Consider the following 21,068-nt stretch of genomic DNA (forward strand, 5'->3'; position numbering starts at 1 on the left):
AGTTTTCTTAAATCAATTGTATTTAAAAAATAATTACAACAAGACGCTCGTATAAATGTGGGAGAGGCGCGTCAAACTCAGCTTGACATTTGACAGCTACCTTTAATTTATTTATTTTTTGCAATAACGAAAACTAAGGAGAAAAAAACAAATGTGACTTCCTTTAAACAAAAAATAATAAAGAGGTTAAACTACCTATGCCATTAGCCAATTAATTCGGTCGCGCCTCAGGAATCCTCCTATACTCCGCGACCACCGCCATGTCCTCCAACAGCACGGCCTCGCCGGGAGCCGGCGGCGGCACCCGGTGCTGCGGAGCGACGACGCTGGTGGCCGTGGCCGCCACGTCATTCGCCGGCTGCTTCGTCCTCGTCGTCGCCTTCCTCTTCGTGCGCTTCGTCCTGCTTCGCCAGCGCTGGCGCCACGGCGCGAGAGGGCTCCTGCTGCAGGAGCAGCGTCAGCCCAAGCCCGGCCTCGACGCCGCGGCCATCGCACTGATCCCGTCCTTCCCGTACCGACGGCGAGCCGGCGCCGACGGCTCAACCTCAGTGGCTGCTGATGCTGCCGGCGCCGGCGCCGGCGCCGCTGAGTGCGCGGTCTGCCTCGGCGTCCTGGACGAGGGGCAGATGGTGAGGCAGCTCTCCGGCTGCAAGCACGTGTTCCACCAGGAGTGCATCGACGTGTGGCTCGCGACGCGCGCGTCGTGCCCGGTCTGCCGCGGCAAGGCCGAGCCGCCGGCGCGGGCCGAGGACCGGGCCACCGCAGCTTCCGCGCCGCCGCGTGTCGCGGCGGTCGAGATGTTGGGCGACGAGTTGGAGCTCGCCTCGTCGTCAACGCCGGTGGCGGCTTGTCTTGACTTGACGGCGCCCCGCCAACTTGTGTACAGCAGTGGCCAATCGCAGTGATTGCCTGGTAGAAGTTTGAGTCTAAGACAGCAACATCTGCAGCTGCAGCTGCAGGCCGTTGCTGTGGAATAATTTTGCATACTTTGACCATTCTCTTCTACCTATAATACTACATGTCCGTATAAAATTCTGTATTACTTACTCGAGAGAAAAAAAAAACACAACCAACGCCAAGTCCACCACCTCGAGGGGGCCTTGCGAAGTCGCCACGGGGCACGGCCCAAGGGCCGGGCGCAGAGGCTGAGCGGCACGGCGGCGAACAGCAAGGTGACGCCATCCTAGCTGGAAGAAGAGCACGACGTGGTTGTCAGGCAGCATGAGGAGTGCGCGCAGGTCAGGTTGGGCCTTTTTCTGATGGCGATGGCGGCGTCAAACTCCTTTCTGCGGTGGCTCATCAGTCATCAGCATGATGCTCAACCCTAGTGCTGCAACTTGGGCCGTGCCGTGCCGGCCCGGCACGAACCCGCCGTGCTTCGGGCCTCAGTTAGTCGGGACTAGCAAGCACGAAATAGAATCGGGCCGTGTCTTATCGTGCCTGATGAGTAGAAATAAGGCCCAGCACGGCCCTAAAATACGGTGGGCTTTCATCGGGCCGTGCTAGCCCAGGCACGGCACGCTCGTGAACTCATCCGCAGAGGGAGAAGACGTGGACGCTGCGGCTGCGCTCTAGCTCGTGGACGCTGCGGGCTGCGACGGCGCTCCAGCGGTCTCCAGCGGCCAGCCTCCAGCACCAGCAGAGAGAGAACCGGAGAAGGCGTCGGCCTCCAGCACCAACCGAGCAAACAACGAGAGAAAGGAACGAGTAGCTGGAATCCACGATCACCGGCCAGCCTTGGAGTTGGAGCAGCTCGTGAACTCATCCGCCGCTGGCCGCTGGAGCAGGAAATTGGGCGGCTGGGCGGCTGAACCGCTGGGCGTGCTGTAGATGAATAGATGGCGGCGGCCGGCGGAGGGATGTGGTAGGAAACAGGAAACCCTAATCGCGTGGTAGCCGTTAGATGAATTCGCGTGCGGTAGCCGTTAGATGAATGACTGAATGAGCCTGCGTAGCTGTTTCGTGCCGGGCCGGCACGAACCCGGCCCACAGCGATGTGCCGGGCCTTGTAGCACGACGGGCTGACATTTCAAGCACGGCCCAGCCCGCGATTCGTGTCGTGCTAGCCCGATTTTAAATCTGCCGTGTCGGGCCGTGCTTTGTTTCATTTTTCACGGGCCGTGCTCGGGCCGGTCCATTGGGCACGGCCCAGACTTTCAGGACTACTCAACCCGAAGCCGCGGTAGTCCGACACCTCTGCTACACTCGCTTGCTTGAGTAGCATGCATTTAGTGTTTTAAATGGTGACTAGGTGAGTGCCCGTGCGTTGCAACGGAGACATAATATCATGATAACTTATATACATCTAGACAATGTTAGGTAATACTTGAAAACAAACGATATATATTATCTTCGGTCTTAATATCTTATAGGTATGTGCCCGTGCATTGCAACGAAATATAAATTTACATAAATTGACGAGCCTCTAATGGCTCAGAGCCCTAGTGACAGGCGATGCAAGCGCAATGGTAATGGGAACCCTCATGGGGAACAGTGCCTGGCAGAGGAGCACGAGTCCGAGTAAGCCACCACTTGACGCCTTGAGCTCCATCGTCCTGTTGTGAGGATGCATTTGCCACAAGCTCCCTATATAAAACGGGTTGTTCAGATCATAATAACTAAAACAATGGTGTGCCAAAATTTTTACTGCTACGCTTAAAGACTCAGACAATACTGAGAAAGCTAACAAATATCCTTATCTAATTGCCTCATTCTTGATGCAGAAAAACAGAGGGGTTGAACGTCTCCTCGATGAACACAACATTTGTCACCCTGTGTTTGAACGTCTCCTCGATGGCCAACACCTACAATGGTGTAATATTTAATGTTGCATTGAGGGATGAAGAAAAACAGAGGGGTTGCTGAGGGAGGACCTGTTCAACAATCTCATGTGGTTGAAGGTTCCTTGCAAACCCTCCCTTCCCTGTGGCACAAAATGAGCAACGAAGGGGGCAGCCGACCTGTATATGCATTACAAGTGTCAAAAGAAAAGAAAAAACGTTGGTGTACATACTACCATTTGAATAACAGTGCCCAATAGCAGAGGTTCCACTGACAGCACCTGCACGACGGCGGGCCACAGGTTTGGGTCGGCCTATGACATTGACTGGCCACATGCGTCACAGAGGCGGTCGTGAACGGTGAGCTCGACGACGTTGGCCTGCGGCAGCGGTGGCTCCGTCTTGCCCGCCTCGTGCTCACAGTGGAGGTCGAAGCGCCTGGGGCAGGGCATGGTGGATTATATAATTTAGATACCTAGTAGACATCCAGGTGTCTTTAATTTAGGGAACGAAACAACCAATTGAACTGTGTCACACTCTTATGTTTATTTTCTTGAACTGAAGTTATGGTAGGTATCCTATATTATTTCTACTATCTCAAAAGCCTAAGAACTCCCAGCTATGTGGATAGGCTATGATTCCTTATTTATAACAAAAAGGTTTTCCAGCTATATTATTTCTGTACTTTGTGAAGGATGAGAAGACCATGATTTTTTGTCCTTGTTTTAATTATCAAAGGAAGTAAGATGCTAGTCTAAAATAGATTGTTTCATAGGATTAAACCTATGGATGCTATAGTATATTCGATCTAAAACATCATATTCTAGTAGCATAAAACAACTTAGATCAATAAGGAATTAATGGGCCAAAAGCTCATATATTGAAGGCAAGACAAAAAACAGGCAGTAAAAACACACAGCAAACTATTGTTTACTCAGAAAAGACCAGGTCATAGTAACAAACTGTACCATAAGTAACAAGTTCATTCAACATACATCAATATTTACTTGAAGTTCAGTATTTACCTCTGGAGCTGAAACCGCATTAGGTCGATCACATGTTATCTATCTTCTTGGATCCATCACCATTAGCTCTACCACCACCAGCTCTTAAACTATTGAACATGGTAGACAAGTCAGGTAGCACCATGGTAGTGTATAACAAGTGCTCAACTGAATTGACTTGAGACCACAAACAAGGAGAAGGGAAGGCCTGGGTAGCACTAACACAAATGGATGGGAAGATGGGATGTAAGGTTCATCTCCAATGGCGTGCGCGTCACCCAGGACGACTTCATTGGTGCACAGGAACACGAAAAGCCCAACGAACATAACAAGTGGTAATAAGGTTAATTGGTCCAATTCTGCCAGCAAGTGTCTAAATTAATTCAGATCAGAAGAGGGAGGGAACTAATGACAGTTGTCGGTTATCAGTAACATGGTAAAAGAGATGACATCGTATCTAAAGTTGTGCAGGTAAAGAATGAAGGCAGGTCTGCAGTCTGCTTGAACCACCCCAGCTGCAAAAGGAATGGGAGAAGTCAATGCATAGTGCCATACTGCCATCAAATGCATGAGAGTTAGGTAAAATCAGAATTGATACCTGAATACCTCTAAACATACGCCATGAGATTTTACAATCTAAGGACCAGATGTCCTCTTAAAATTTAAGGAGCAGATGACATCCTAAAGTTTAAGGACCAGATCAATTAATAGTCGGATAAAGTCCAAATCCAAAAGAAAGATGTAACCCATTGGTTAGATTAGCTATACTTTTCAGCTCAAGTGAACACTATTCACGAATGATGAAAAAATAGCAAACATAGTATAGCATATAAGCAAGCTAGATTCTTGAATTGATGTGGCACCTGCACCTCCCATGGTACGATTCCACCCCTTCCCACTCGGCTCCCACTGATGTCGTTGTGGAGCTACATGCATTCGTTATCATTATGTGTTTCTTGCCGTGTTGTATAGTTAAACATATTCATGCACACCTAACTAAACATATTCATATAGTTAAACATAGAATAGTTTCTTAGCATTTTTCATACACCTAACAGCCATACTATCCTCATTCACAACAATAGTCAGCATGCACCTGATTTATGTAGAGAAAGATATTGTTGAAAATAAGGCATGGTGACAATGTCTATTGATAAATGAGCTCTGTTAATATCTAATATTAAAAAAGGCAACCTTACAATTCACATGCAACCATAAATGAGCTATGTAAAAATACTTGAGCTATGCAACCATAAATGAGCTATGTAATCTCATCCATATTTTGAAATCCATTTCTACATAAAAGTAGATATCATGGAATAAAACTTCCTATTGGGACTCGAGAACGCTTGATAAGAAAGTAGCTAATAACTTGAGATTCCTTTGAATGATCTCAACTCATAAGCGTAAGAGGTGTTCCTGATCAAGTCACATAATGATCATGCTTATTCCTGGTTGTATACGATGTGACGACTGCGTTAAGAATCAAGTTGTAGGCTTCTGGTTGTACACTATATGCTTACACACCTAACACCTTGCTTGATCTTCACAACCAAGCTCTATCTTTTCTATATCTCAAGCTCTCTACTACACTGGAGGGTTCCTGTCCCTTCTATAGGATTTCCAGGGTCTGTTACTAAGTAGTAGAGAAGTAGAGACTATTGCTCCTCAAGATTTTTTCTCTCGAACTGCTCCTGAAGATTGGAACTTGGAAATTAAATTCACATAGCTAAAATGGGGAACAGACATGTGAAGAACCAGTCCGTAACCAGAAATTAGTTCAGTCAACCTTGTAAATGTCCTATTTGAAAGCAACCCCCATAGAACCCCCCCCCCCCCCCCGAGACAATAAATCAGGACATGTTGGAAATTTAATAACCTAATTGTTGCATAATTAATTGCATGCCCACATGTATCAGCCAAACATAAGTAATGGTGGCAGGGAACTATATATCTCATTGTCTCCAACATATTATGAAGGGAAAAATAATTTTAGCAGATGAGAAATAAAAACATTACTTTAGTATAAGGAAATTTATTCTATCTAAAGCTACAACATATATAAGCAATGATAGTGATCAGCGTCTTTAGTAAAATTAAGGCTAGACATTTAGTCATGACTCCAACTATATGAAGCTATTAATGTCATTTCTTCTTATTGACTTCAAGGAAGCATAAGTACCAGAAAATAAATAAACCAAAGTGTAGTAGTAAAATAAATCCATGTCATTTTACAATCTTATAGCCTTACAAAGTAGAAACAAAGAGCAAAAGAATAGATGGGAACTTCAGGTAATTAGGGCCTACACCCCATGCACCCCTCAGGGTAGCTATCATGGACACAAACTTGACAAACCCAGTTATTCAGGAGAAGACTGAATTAATTACACAGTCTATGGATACAAGTTCAAATATGCTGGTTAATAATAGATTGATAAATATCATCTGTGATAAAAAGAACATACCAAGAAATCCTAGAAAGTAGGCAAAAGCCAGCCAACAATCAATAACCAAAATAACTGCACCAATAAACCCTACAACATGAGGGGTAAACGAAAAGGAATTAGATTGTGAAATGTGAATTCGACAAAATATTAGCTACAGTAATGAACAACCATCTTCCTATGGCAATATTCAACACCAGATATGATTTGCATAAGAAGTTAATAAGAAAATTACTGAACTAAGCTCATTGAACCAAATAAACACAAATAATCAAGTTGTTGATTACAAATATGAGAGAAGCATGATAGCTAACAAATAATATGAATCAGCTCGCCAAACAGCTTATACCAACCATCAACCATGTACAGATCGGACCACAAATTACAATGCATTGTTCAATAGAAGCCACCTGCTGAAAGAACACCATGCTTCTTCTTCGTGTAGTCTTCCCTTCTCAAGGATGTAATCATCATGCACAATGACAAGAACCATTTTCTTAGACCTGCAGATGGTACCGTTGACTTAGTTGTAAATTTCTACAAAAACTAAGTAGGACTTAGTTATCATCATGCACATTGTTATGATCTGGATTAATAGAAATGTAAATAAACAATTAGTGATACTTTACTAACTGCCGCTTCTGGATTGGATCTGGATAGATCTGGCAGGAGGAATACGTGAGCAACAGACCGCTGTTTTTAGATGTCTTAATTGAAATACGTGAGCTGGTTTACCGCAATCATGGTTATGTACTGACGTTTAGTAAAGTATCCGGTAACAGTCAATTAGCCCATTCACAACCAATGGTTAGAAATACTACTTGCTTTGGACATAAGCAGTCAAACTTCAAAATTTTGATCAATAACCCTTCATGCAAATATGTTGCAAACTCGAAAGAACACGTCTAGGTTTGTCTCAGAATGTACTTTCGTCACTTTATTAGGTTCTAAAAACATACTATAGCACGAATTAACAATAAAAATATGCTTTGGAGATTGCGATGGTAACCAAGAGTCCAAGACAAATAAATTTGTGACCAGTAGCTACATAGAATGCTACCAGACGAGTTAACAGGGTTGTCATTTAAGTCTGGCTTTATTGTATTATTATCTACAAGGGGAAAAGAGCAAAGAAAAAAAGAGTGGTGGACACTTTCAAACTAAATAAACTGGATGAAAGGAATGATGATTAAAAGTGGAGTTAAAAATTAAACGCCTCATTAGCTTTCATTAATAAACAATCTAATTTTTGAAATGTGAAACAAGTTAACCATAAAGATTATCAAACAGTAGCTAGTCAAACTGCAGCAGCGCACATATTTTCATAGTAAGTTTATCATGAAGTTCAGATGTCATTTAAAATTATAAATGATGGTCTGTGAAGTGAAGGTAAAAAACTTTGCATAAACTGAAGTTTTAGTTACCTCCTTTGTTTAACCAAGTGTGTGTGGGTTCTATCCATTGCCTGCTGGTCTTGTGTTGGATTCTAGACAATTTCATAAAAATAATAGTATCAGCAGCGGTCAAATTAATACCAAGCCCCCAGCTTTTGTGCTTAATAAGAAAACAAATATGTTATTCCTACTTTCAGACTGATGAGACCTGATAGCCGTTCCATTGGATGACCTTGCATCCCAGTCCCAGCGCCTCAATCCTCGCCTGCTCATCCTTACTGTCAGACTGAAACAACCATGGGTCAATCGCATGACCGTCATCATGGTTCGCTCCAAGTAAAAGAAAAGGCTCACCTTGTGATCAATCGATGACTCTATTGGCTCCTTTGTGAGACCCTGTTTGGTTTTGGTAATTGATTGACAACTTATGTGGACTAATAAGTGTTTATGTTGAGATACACAGGTGATTAGTCCACAGGTACACTAGTGTGAGTTATTTTAGCCATGGTGATGATGTGGCTTGGTGATATTGAGATGCTCAACTAGTGTGATAAAGGAGCTCATTGCATATGAAGACATGACATGGTGTCATGTGGCTATATGGAGAAGATCAAGAGATATGGCTTGGCTTCGATGGACCAAGTGGCTAGTGTGAAGGGCAAGTCAAAGGCTAATGTGTGAGGGACCGCGTGGCGGTGAAGCAAGAGCAAGGACTTAGCATCGATGGACATAAAGCAATGGTGAAGAGCAAGCTATGTTGAGATTGATGAACCAAGAAGGCCATGTGATAACATGGAGTGGATCATATCATTATAGAATTATCAAGACATGTGTTGATCTGGGATATTGATCAAGGAGCTTGATGATGATGGTGGAGGAACTTCATGCTATGGACAAATGGTAAAAGGTATCATGGTTGGCTACACTTATGGATGCACATTATTCATCATTTAAGGAGATGGAATTGAATGCTCAAGGCAAAGGTATAACAATAGGTTTTTTGTTTTACCGGTCAAAAGGTGCTTAGAGGTTGATAATTGACCGGGTTAGTAGGCTAGATAGCCGTACTATCAAGAGGGGTCAATTATCTTACTTGACATGTCTTTAGTGCCTCATTGCTCATATAGTTGGTGCATTTGTATGAGGGCTAACAACGCTTTGGTTCGTGAAAGAAACTTATTCAAAAGCGATTTCTTGAATGTGGGCTGAATTGAGGTACCGCGGACCGTCCGGGCCAGCATGGCGGACCGTCCGCAGGTCTAACTTGAGATGATGGGCAGAAACACAGAGTTTCTGTGTTTCGTGAAGTTTTTGTACTGCGGACCGTCTGGTCCCAGGTGGCGGACCGTCCGTAGTTGAAGGACTGGTGTTTGGACAGAACTCGAGTAGTTCTGTTTTGGTTTTATTTTTTGAACTGCGGACCGTCCGGGGCCTGAGTGCGGACCGTCCACAGTACAAATATTTTGTATTGCGGACCGTCCAGGGTCCAGGTGCGGACCGTCCACAGTACAAATATTTTGTATTGCGGACCGTCCGGGGTCCAGGTGCGGACCGTCCGCAGTACAAATTTCAGCAAATGTGTAGAGTGAGCAAAACTTCGTTTTGGCTCAGTTTTATGTATCGCGGACCGCCCGACCTTGAGGGGCAGACCGTCCGCAAGTCATTTTTGAATGCTCTGACATTTTTATAACCGTTTATAGCCGTTGGGATTCTTGTGCGGACGGTCCGGGCTTGTATTGCAGACCGTCCGCATGTGCGCAGAAAAGGGGCAATTGGCCCATAACGGCTAGTTTTGGAGAGGGGGCTATATATTCTTGTGTTGCCCGAGTTGATAGTGTGAAGGATGCCATTTGGAACACTTGTGAGCATATTGGAGCCTTTCCTCTCCCTCTCTCTCACTCATATTGGTTGGGATTGCATTCTAGTGAGATTGAGAGCCATCTAGTGCATTGCATCAAGTTGTTGATCTTTGAGGCACTAGGGAGATCATCAAGTGAGGTCGTTGGCTTGTTACTCTTGGAGGTTGCCGCCTCCTAGACGGCTTGGTGGTGGTTCCCCGTGAGCTCTTCAAAGGAGATTGTGAAGAGGCCGCGGTGGTGATTGTGAGAGGCGTTGTGCTTGCCTCGCCGGAGCGGTGAAAAGCAACTCTAGTGGAATCGAGGTTTGAGGGTTCATTGACCAATCCGGCTCAAGAGATCAAGTGGAGACTTGATAGAGGAGCAGTTGGGAGCTTTGAATCTACCTCAACGTGGACTAGGGGTGACCGGCAAGTCATCGACACCACGGGAAAAAATCATTGTGCCACGTGTCATCATCTTCCCGTTGGTTTGCAACTTTCCTCACTAGCTTGTATTTACTTGTTCATATACTTATGCTAGTGAGTATTTGTTGCTCGTGTATCCTCTTGTATATCTAGTCATACCTATAATAAAATAGTTGCTCACTTGTCGTTAGCTTGTGTAGCTAATCTGTTTTACTTAGCTTGTGTAGCTAAGTAGTTGTTTCTCTCTAGTAGTGCTTGTGCTTTGTGCTCTTTGCTTACTAGTATGTTTAGGAGCTATAGTTATGATTAAAATTACATTTGCATAATTTATATGTCGTTGCTAACTAGATTTGTATGGGAGAGCTCTTTCACTATCTTGGCACCTTAGTTGTTTCAATTGAAATCTTTTGTCAGGTGTTTGTAATAGTTAGAGGAGTGTAGTCGTGGCTAACCCAAAATAGTTTTAATTCCGTATTTATTTGTGTTAGCCATTGTAATTAGTTTTAGAAAGGACTATTCACCCCCCTCTAGTCCGCCATCTCGACCCTACAAGTGGTATCAGAGCCTGGTTCTCTCATTTGGTGGTCTTAACCGACCCGAGAGTAAGCTGGATGGCGACTAAAGGGCTAGAGGTTACTTGTGAACCACATATTTTTGATGGCACACATTTTGCACAGTGGAAAACTTGCATGAGCCATTATTTTCATACAATTGATGTAAAATTGTGGTGGATCATAAGTGTAGGCTTTTATGAACCTTTTGATGAGAACACAAAAGATCTCACCCAAGCCAAAAAGAAATGCTTACATCTTGAACATCGAGCTACTAACATTTTATATCAATGGATAAGTGATAAGGTGTTTAAGGAAATTATGTATATGGAGACCGCTCATGATATTTGGACATATCTTGATGACATATATGGGAGGATCTCTAGCGAGAATGTTGAGCACATCCACAACACGGTGGTTGTGAAAGATTGCTTCACCTCATGGTCAAGTGATGATGATGAAAGACACACCACAAGTTCACTTGATAATAATGATTGTGTTGGCTCTAACTCAAGTAATGCAAATGATGGTTCTATCTCAAGCATACTTGATGATTATGGTGATTGTTCATGCTCGGACAATGATATCACTACTACAAGCCCATCCATTACATCACATTGCTTCATGTCACAAGGTAATATGAAGGTATATAATGCTAATGTGACTAATCATTCATATTCATATGATGAGCTTGTTGGTATACTTGCAAGCATGAACATTGCTTTAGAAATTGAGAAAGATAAAACAAGAAACTTGGAAAATGAAAACTCATTTCTAAAGTATTCATGTGAACAACAAAAGCATCTACTTTATGTTGTAACTTGTTCACATGAGGAGCTAAAATTGAGTCATGAGGAACTTAGTGTTGCTCATGAAAATTTGATACAAGAGCATGCTTTTCTCACTAACGAGTTTTCTAGTAAAGAAAATAAAACTAGTGATAATTCATCCCATGAATTATATGATCAATTGAAAAATGTTGCTAATCCATGTGATGAAGACAAGAAGCATGTATCCACCTCTTGTGATGATTTATTAGCTATGCCATGTTCTTCAAGTATAGATTATTACTATTCTTCCTTGTCTTGTGAGACTAACCTTTTGAAGGAAAATAATAAGCTCAAAAACAAAGTGAAGAATTTAAGCAACATGTTTGAGAGATGGCATAAATCAAAAGTCACTCATGATCTTATATTGAAAAATCAAAGAAGATATGATGACAAGAGTGGCCTTGGTTTCAACAAGAGCAATATCAAAGGCAGACAATTCAAATTAAAAGGAAATGAGCTATCTCACTTCATGTGCTATAAATGCCATGAGATGGGTCATCTTGCAAAGGCATGCCCCAATAAAAGGAAGCTCAAGTTGAAGAAGGAAGAAAGGAGGCTAAAGCATGACAAGTGCTTCAAGTGCCACACTTGGGGTCACCTCACCTCAATGTGCCCAACCAAGAAATTAGTGAAGCCACAAGAGAAGCCTCAACCAAAGCCACGAGTTGAGCAAAGGAAGGATCCCCAAAAGCAAATCAAGATTAACCATGAATATAATGGTGATGTGGGGAAGAAAAAGAAAACAAGAAGAAGACATTCAATATATAATCAAGATAACATGATGAGCACAAATCAAAAGAAGAAGGATGGTTTGGCTCAAATCAAGTGCTACATGTGTGATGATATGGGTCACTTTGCCTCAAGGTGTCCCGACAATCTTGAGAAGAAGGCTCAAGCAAATGAGAAGAGGCAAGACTATGTGAAGCAAAATTTGAGAAAGAAAGAGAGGGCTCAAACAAAGAGAACTTGCTACACATGTCGGGAAAGGGGACACATGGCAAATTCATGTCCCTTAGGTAACAATTCGAAGCCTATTTTAATTCATAAGAATATTATGCTTAGAAAGGATGGCAATGGCACCTCATTTGTTGCAATTGCAAAACATCCCGCTATTCATACTAAGGCAATGCCTAAGTATGTTGCTCCTAACTTAAGAGGACCCAACTTAGTTTGGGTACCATCAAAACATGGATGATCATAAACAGGTACCTTGGGCATTGGAGGCTTGATTCAATAATATTCATTTAATCATCATCTATTGAATTAAGTGTTGAAGACTAATAAAATTCTATCCCAATGCCAAGTCAATAATAAGTGAAGTCCAAATTCTACCAAATACAAGTGCTTTATTCAAGTTAGTTAAATTATGAATGGATTGCAAATAAGTTAAGTTCAAACTTGTATTGGATGATCATGAGGTATATAAAGTATAATATTTGTTGATCAAATTCATTTGAATGCATATGAGTTGATTGAATTGGATATATATGCATATGTTGCTTGCTATAAGATGATTGAATGGACAATTTGCTAAATAATCAAGTTTGGATTGATTTATGTTGAATAAATTCAAGAGACTTCATTTAGTAAGTGGTTTGAATGGATATTTGTCTTTTGAAAGTAGTTCATTTCAGATTTGATTCAACTTGAAGAAGAGTGACTCAATTTACTGAAATCTGGCCAACATTGAAAATCTGACAAGGCTGTGCTCATAACCATGTTTGAGTGATCAAATCTATTTGGATTGGCTTGAAATTCAGTTTACTTGCTCTATACATATGATAGCAAAGTCTATGCAAATTTCATAATCATTGGATAAGTGAAACTTCTTGATTAAGTCAATCTTGTCAGCACAAACACAGCAGTTTTCAGCATGTACCTACTGTGGGAGATATTATGGCTGGCAGCACATATGAAGTCAAATGAGTCTCAACTTTTTACAGCTGTTAGCAGACTTATTAAAGCACATCTCCACCAATTGTCGTGGTCATAGGATCTGTACATCAAAAATTATGAATGTTTCTTTGGAGTATACAGAATCTGTCATAAGTGACAAGTATTTGAAATATTGAAAGTCACTTTAATTGGAAGGCTCTCATATAGGATAAATCACATAAGTTGTCTGAGAGACCATAGTTTGGTTTTTAATTGATCTATAATCATGGAAAGTGAAGGGGTACAAGGATATTTGTTGAGAAATATTCTGGCACTTATCTTGGTACTCCAAGTTGAAGATCAAGACCAAAGATGATCAAAGTTGAGGTTATCATATAACCGATTGCATAATCTTCTTTCTTACATATGGCAATCCAAATGCTTAAATTTGTTTCCAGTGAAAAGAGATTCCATATGTTCAAATTGGTTACTCCTCACCAAAAAGTAAGAAAAGGATTGCTAGAGGCAAAGTGGTACTTAATTGGAGCAATCAAAAGATTGACCGAGAAAGAGAGCAAGCAACACATTCAAAGGCAAATCAAGCAAATATGATTGATGTTTCAAACATGGATTGATTTTGAGTATTTTCCAAGTATTTTTGGTTTGACATCAATTCATGATCACTTATACTCAAATCATGTACATTCATGCAAATTATTTATATATGGTTGAATACTAATGCTTGGTGCAGTCATAAAGTTCAATGATCCTATTTTAAAATTCAACTATTGAGAAGTTAACAGTCAGCTCAATGGAATGCAAGTTCCAGGTCTCGGACCGTCCGGTCCTAGGCCACGGACAGTCCGAGAGATCAGGCCACGGACAGTCCGAGCTCCCACTGCGGACCGTCCGTGAGTAGCAGTCGTGCATAAACAAAGGAATTTTCTGGACCAATATCTCCACAAGTGGTATCATCCTTACAAGTGATATTCCTATATTCCGTGCAAATTCATAATTCTCTCACATACAAGTGGTATTGAAGGAACAAATGCATGTGAACTACAACATTCAAATTGTGCACTTGATCTTAAATGGGTTCTCGACTTCATACTGGTGAAGAATGGATTTCTTATTGATAATTGGTCTTCACCAAGCTATTCAATTGGACTTCACATTGCTATTGGAGAGCTAATCAAAAGAATCTTGACTATCCTCTACTCCAACATAGCAAAGGTATCATTGTGATGTGCATGATCATATCATCCCCTACTAGTATGTGGTTAGTGCATATAGTACATACTTAATAGTATCATGCATATTTAATGAAATATTTAAATTCATGTTCTACCACTATTGGTTATTTTCGTTGATTGAAACTAGTGGTAGCATATGAGTTTGTTCATGAGCAAAGTGAACCCATGTACTTAATTTATTTTGGATTGCAACAAGCTACAAGAACAACCTCGATAAGATAACCGCTTAATGCGTGTGAAGAAGCTTAAAGAGGGTTCAACCCGAACTTGGAAGCTTAAGCAAATCTATTTGGTTAAGTCACATATTGAGCTGCTCATGAGGATGACTTATGAAGAAGATACCAATGCAAATGAATATCAAAACCTTCAAGTGGCATCAATATCTACAGAGAAATGTCTAGGCCAATATTATTCCTTCAATTGGTATTCACTAAGTGGTTTCTAGATCAATCATACAATTGATATCCTTTGAGTGGTACAAGACTTCAAGTGATCCACAACCTTAAGTGATCATCAACTCAAGAGATCAACTCTCTCCTAAAATAAGTTCATGCAAGTGATGTCAAGGATTTTTATCATGCATATGGTGTCCATCAAAAACTTATTAAGTACTTTCAAGTTGGTATAATATTCACAAGTACATTTTCCCAGAGCCTTAGAACAACCCTTTTTATGGTAATTAATGACAAAGGGGGAGAAGTTGGAACAAAGATATGTAAATGTGCAAGTTGGAACAAAGATATGGAAATATGCACAAGAGAAAATTGGACATGAACTCAGGGGGAGCTATTGATCAATTGAGTTAGAATGAATATGAATGGATCAAGAGCAAAGTATAATGGTATGATATTTTATTGAACAAGAGATGCACACAAGTAGGGGGAGCAAGCTCGTGAATATATGTTTGATGCATTTGTTTGTGCACTACATTTCTTGCTTGCATCACATTTGTCTTATATTCCTACATACTTGTGTGTAAGTGTTTGCTAGAACTAAGACTTGGATGATGATTGATTTAGTGATATTTATAAGACTAGTCTTAGTGTGAAAGGAGTAACTAGAATCCTATTTATTATAATCTCATGTGGTATCTAGTTTCACTTGTTTCTAGCAAGATGATGCTAAGGAAGAAATGAAAAGTAGTAAACACGCTACAAAGGTACATTTCTATTTTGTATACTTTAGCATCATGTGGTAGTGATAATGTCCCCTCAATTTTCATATCTTTGCATGTGTGTAAGCTTGAAACCAAACCATCCAAGCACACATGTTGGCGAGGATATCACTACCAAACCGTTTTTATGGTGCTTATCCAAATCTTAACAAATGAGCTTAAAGTTGGATAAGGAACATAAGAACTTTGCCAAACTAGCAATTTACACTTGTGTGAAAAGCTAGCTTGGAAAAGAACAAAAACGACAAATCTTTGTAGAGTTGTCATCAATTACCAAAAAGGGGGAGATTGTGAGACCCTGTTTGGTTTTGGTAATTGATTGACAACTTATGTGGACTAATAAGTGTTTATGTTGAGATACACAGGTGATTAGTCCACAGGTACACTAGTGTGAGTTATTTTAGCCATGGTGATGATGTGGCTTGGTGATATTGAGATGCTCAACTAGTGTGATAAAGGAGCTCATTGCATATGAAGACATGACATGGTGTCATGTGGCTATATGGAGAAGATCAAGAGATATGGCTTGGCTTCGATGGACCAAGTGGCTAGTGTGAAGGGCAAGTCAAAGGCTAATGTGTGAGGGACCGCGTGGCGGTGAAGCAAGAGCAAGGACTTAGCACCGATGGACATAAAGCAATGGTGAAGAGCAAGCTATGTTGAGATTTATGAACCAAGAAGGCCATGTGATAACATGGAGTGGATCATATCATTATAGAATTATCAAGACATGTGTTGATCTGGGATATTGATCAAGGAGCTTGATGATGATGGTGGAGGAACTTCATGCTATGGACAAATGGTAAAAGGTATCATGGTTGGCTACACTTATGGATGCGCATTATTCATCATTTAAGGAGATGGAATTGAATGCTCAAGGCAAAGGTATAACAATAGGTTTTTTGTTTTACCGGTCAAAAGGTGCTTAGAGGTTGATAATTGACCGGGTTAGTAGGCTAGATAGCCGTACTATCAAGAGGGGTCAATTATCTTACTTGACATGTCTTTAGTGCCTCATTGCTCATATAGTTGGTGCATTTGTATGAGGGCTAACAACGCTTTGGTTCGTGAAAGAAACTTATTCAAAAGCGATTTCTTGAATGTGGGCTGAATTGATGTACCGCGGACCGTCCGGGCCAGCATGGCGGACCGTCCGCAGGTCTAACTTGAGATGATGGGCAGAAACACGGAGTTTCTGTGTTTCGTGAAGTTTTTGTACTGCGGACCGTCTGGTCCCAGGTGGCGGACCGTCCGTAGTTGAAGGACTGGTGTTTGGACAGAACTCAAGTAGTTCTGTTTTGGTTTTATTTTTTGAACTGCGGACCGTCCGGGGCCTGAGTGCGGACCGTCCACAGTACAAATATTTTGTATTGCGGACCGTCCAGGGTCCAGGTGCGGACCGTCCACAGTACAAATATTTTGTATTGCGGACCGTCCGGGGTCCAGGTGCGGACCGTCCGCAGTACAAATTTCAGCAAATGTGTAGAGTGAGCAAAACTTCGTTTTGGCTCAGTTTTATGTATCGCGGACCGTCCGACCTTGAGGGGCAGACCGTCCGCAAGTCATTTTTGAATGCTCTGACATTTTTATAACCGTTTATAGCCGTTGGGATTCTTGTGCGGACGGTCCGGGCTTGTATTGCAGACCGTCCGCATGTGCGCAGAAAAGGGGCAATTGGCCCATAACGGCTAGTTTTGGAGAGGGGGCTATATATTCTTGTGTTGCCCGAGTTGATAGTGTGAAGGATGCCATTTGGAACACTTGTGAGCATATTGGAGCCTTTCCTCTCCCTCTCTCTCACTCATATTGGTTGGGATTGCATTCTAGTGAGATTGAGAGCCATCTAGTGCATTGCATCAAGTTGTTGATCTTTGAGGCACTAGGGAGATCATCAAGTGAGGTCGTTGGCTTGTTACTCTTGGAGGTTGCCGCCTCCTAGACGGCTTGGTGGTGGTTCCCCGTGAGCTCTTCAAAGGAGATTGTGAAGAGGCCGCGGTGGTGATTGTGAGAGGCGTTGTGCTTGCCTCGCCGGAGCGGTGAAAAGCAACTCTAGTGGAATCAAGGTTTGAGGGTTCATTGACCAATCCGGCTCAAGAGATCAAGTGGAGACTTGATAGAGGAGCGGTTGGGAGCTTTGAATCTACCTCAACGTGGACTAGGGGTGACCGGCAAGTCATCGACACCACGGGAAAAAATCATTGTGCCACGTGTCATCATCTTCCCGTTGGTTTGCAACTTTCCTCACTAGCTTGTATTTACTTGTTCATATACTTATGCTAGTGAGTATTTGTTGCTCGTGTATCCTCTTGTATATCTAGTCATACCTATAATAAAATAGTTGCTCACTTGTCGTTAGCTTGTGTAGCTAATCTGTTTTACTTAGCTTGTGTAGCTAAGTAGTTGTTTCTCTCTAGTAGTGCTTGTGCTTTGTGCTCTTTGCTTACTAGTATGTTTAGGAGCTATAGTTATGATTAAAATTACATTTGCATAATTTATATGTCGTTGCTAACTAGATTTGTATGGGAGAGCTCTTTCACTATCTTGGCACCTTAGTTGTTTCAATTGAAATCTTTTGTCAGGTGTTTGTAATAGTTAGAGGAGTGTAGTCGTGGCTAACCCAAAATAGTTTTAATTCCGTATTTATTTGTGTTAGCCATTGTAATTAGTTTTAGAAAGGACTATTCACCCCCCCTCTAGTCCGCCATCTCGACCCTACATCCTTTCCATGGTGGAGAACGATATCTGAATCTCCGCAGTTGGCGACCACAACATGGGATGAGAACACTGGTGACAACCGCAGTTGAGCCCACATTCTCGGCGGCCACCGACCACAGCTCATGGCCGCCACAGATATGCTTGCTTGTCCTGACACCTCATCATCCAGCCTCTAGAAACACCTAGTGAACAGCTCGCCCCATTGCCTCTTCATGTCAAATCCTTGCTAAGTAGCCTCAACTCTTGCCTCAAGAGTACTTGTAACCTCTCCCGACAGTAGTCAGCGTTGAGGCCCAGGCCGTCAAGGTCACAACGGCTGGTGTGCAAGCGCACTGGAACGTCGACGAACCATGGGACCACGGCGGAGTCATCCTCCATCTCAGCGAGACAGCTGCTCGTGCATGCGCAGCCCCATACCAACCGTGGTCCACGAGGTCGATGCTCCTCTTGCCGTCCGCGGCGCCGGCAGTAGCGAGCTCCAGCTTCTCGAAGGAGGTCCCAGCGGCGGCGAAGGAGGAGGACGATAGGGTCCTCAGAGGGAGCGGGACGCGAGATCCGGGCTGATGGATGGGATGAGACCGCGTGGGGGAGCTGGATCCCGCCGGTTCGAGCAGGCAGCGGCGGAGGCGTGGCTCGTTGGCAGATGTGAAGTCAGGGGAGAGAAGCTCAGCTGCCCAGCTATAGAGAGGAGAGGCAGAACACGCCTAATAGGTGTGCAGTGGCAGCAGCGGCATGGGAAGGAAAAAGGCGATGGCATGGAAAGGAAGACGACGACGGTGTGGTGTGGTGAGGAGCAGGCGGGGCCGGGCCGAGGGATCTGGCGCGGTGGGGGAGGCTTGGATTGTGGCGACCGCCATGGATGGAAGGGCGCGGTGGGGAGGCACGGATTGCGGCTCTGGCGCGGTGGGGGAGCAATTGAGAGCGGCTGTGGCGTGGTGGGAGCGCGTCCGTGCGATGAGGAGCGGAGGGAGAGGATTGTGCGGCAGAACATGGCGCACGATTATGAACGTCTACATTGAAGCCTTATAGAGTAGTAGAGATTTATATATCATTTGTACCTATTCCTATCCCCCATCCCCCCATAATATATCACAATTTAAACCAGAGAATGATAAAAAACATTTATTTTATAGGAAGAGACAAAAAACTTGAAAATTAACTGTAGGAAGTAGCAACAGTAAGAGATATAAGAAACAACTGCCAATACAATGTATAAAAAGATCCATGTTTAGCAGGTAGATCATGTCGAGAAAAGGAGTACCTGAACTTGAAGCTCCCTGGCAGAAAAATCAAGCAAGTCACCCAACAATCTCCTTTTAAAAATAGGTAATGATTCTTCACGCCTTAAAAAGAACAGAAAGTATAAGGATGTCACAAAATTGCAGAGCGAAAAACACCAGTAACCGAAAAGGGTAATGGTAAACATAGTGCAGAGAAAACAAATAGTGTTGCCTAAGAAATTTTTGAAGTAAATCCAAAGATTTTAGTGCAGATATCTTATAGTGAAGTTCTGAAATTATTTCTTGAACAAGTACCCCGATATCTAGCTAACCTACAGATTTTTAAGAGTGAATGGACCACCTGATCCAAACGCAGCGAACGAATCCAGCCTGGTGGATCAGGAGCATCCATGCCAGAATCAAGTACTCGTCGTATTCAGGCTTCGGACGTAATGCTTCTCATTCTTCAGTTCAGTACCTATCAAAACATCATCCGTCATCTCCCTGGGCAGCACAAAAAGAGCATCAGTACCCCATCGAGCGTCGTGCATCCTCCAAAGACGGGCAACTTGTTATCTAGACTTGTATATCATACCAAAGAGTAGTAGAGAAGAGATTTCTGCATTTCAAAGGGGAGCGGAGTGTTTGACGTCTTGCCAGCTCATGCTTGGAGTGCCAAACACGCAGACGCAGCAACTCCAAAGCAAACTCCACGACTCGACCTCCTCTTCCTAGCACCATCCGGTCCATCCAGCCGCCACCGCCTCGCATCCTCCACCTCCCCGGATCCCACCGCGATGGAGGAAGACGATGAGTTCGACGACCTCTACACGGACATCCTCATCCCCACTCATACCCCCCAATCCACCTCTTCCTAGCACCATCCGGTCCATCCAGCCGCCGCTACCTCGCATCCTTCACCTCCCCAGATCCCGCCGCGATGGAGGAAGATGATGAGTTCGGCGACCTCTACACGGACATCCTCATCCCCACTCATACCCCCCAATCCACCTCCGCGCTATCCAACCCTGTTCTAGTCGAAACCCTACACCGCCCGCCTCCACACCCTAATCCTACCCCCATGGCGGCGACAGCAGAGGAGGTCGACGATGACTGGCTCCTAGGAGGGAGTGAATCCATACCTGGGGTCGACCCGACCGGAGATTGGGTCGACGAGGACGACAATGGAGGGGAGCCCGCACCTCCCGCTTGTGAGGATGGTGTCGCCACCGCCGTTGGGGCCCGAGGGGAGCGACCGAACAGAGCTAGGGTTAGGAGTGTAGCGGGCTGCAGCTTTGAGGTGGAGCGAGAGGACATGTGCCCGATGTTGCGCAGGCGGCAATGAAGGTGCGAGGGGGAGGATGTTGGAGGCAGGTGCCTCTACCGGCCAAGACGTTAGTCGGCTGGCTGCCACTGTTGGCGGCGGGCGGCACAACTGTTGGATCACCTGGGGGCCAAGGAGGATCTGGGAAAGCAGGGACGGTGCAAAGTGAGGATTGCCGGTGGCGGCTGCGGGGCGCCAACGCGCTCACCCCTCAGGCCGGATGTCGGAGACGGTGGCCCAG

At 43.6% G+C, this 21,068-nt stretch overlaps 1 protein-coding gene and 1 pseudogene across 1 annotated transcript; one reads left to right on the plus strand and one right to left on the minus strand.

Annotated features, from left to right (window-relative positions):
* LOC111242784 (uncharacterized) lies at nucleotides 1–1,044 on the plus strand. The gene has a single exon (NM_001356603.1). It carries the CDS (start codon nucleotides 261–263, stop codon nucleotides 903–905), a length of 645 nt encoding a protein of 214 aa, NP_001343532.1. The 5' UTR covers nucleotides 1–260; the 3' UTR covers nucleotides 906–1,044.
* Nucleotides 1,045–7,815: 6,771 nt separating this feature from the next.
* On the minus strand, nucleotides 7,816–20,357 carry LOC103649586 (protein phosphatase 2C 50-like; annotated as a pseudogene).
* Between the last annotated feature and the right edge of the window lie 711 nt (nucleotides 20,358–21,068).

This window comes from Zea mays, chromosome 3 (genome assembly GCF_902167145.1).
Source record: "Zea mays cultivar B73 chromosome 3, Zm-B73-REFERENCE-NAM-5.0, whole genome shotgun sequence".
NCBI lineage: Eukaryota > Viridiplantae > Streptophyta > Magnoliopsida > Poales > Poaceae > Zea > Zea mays.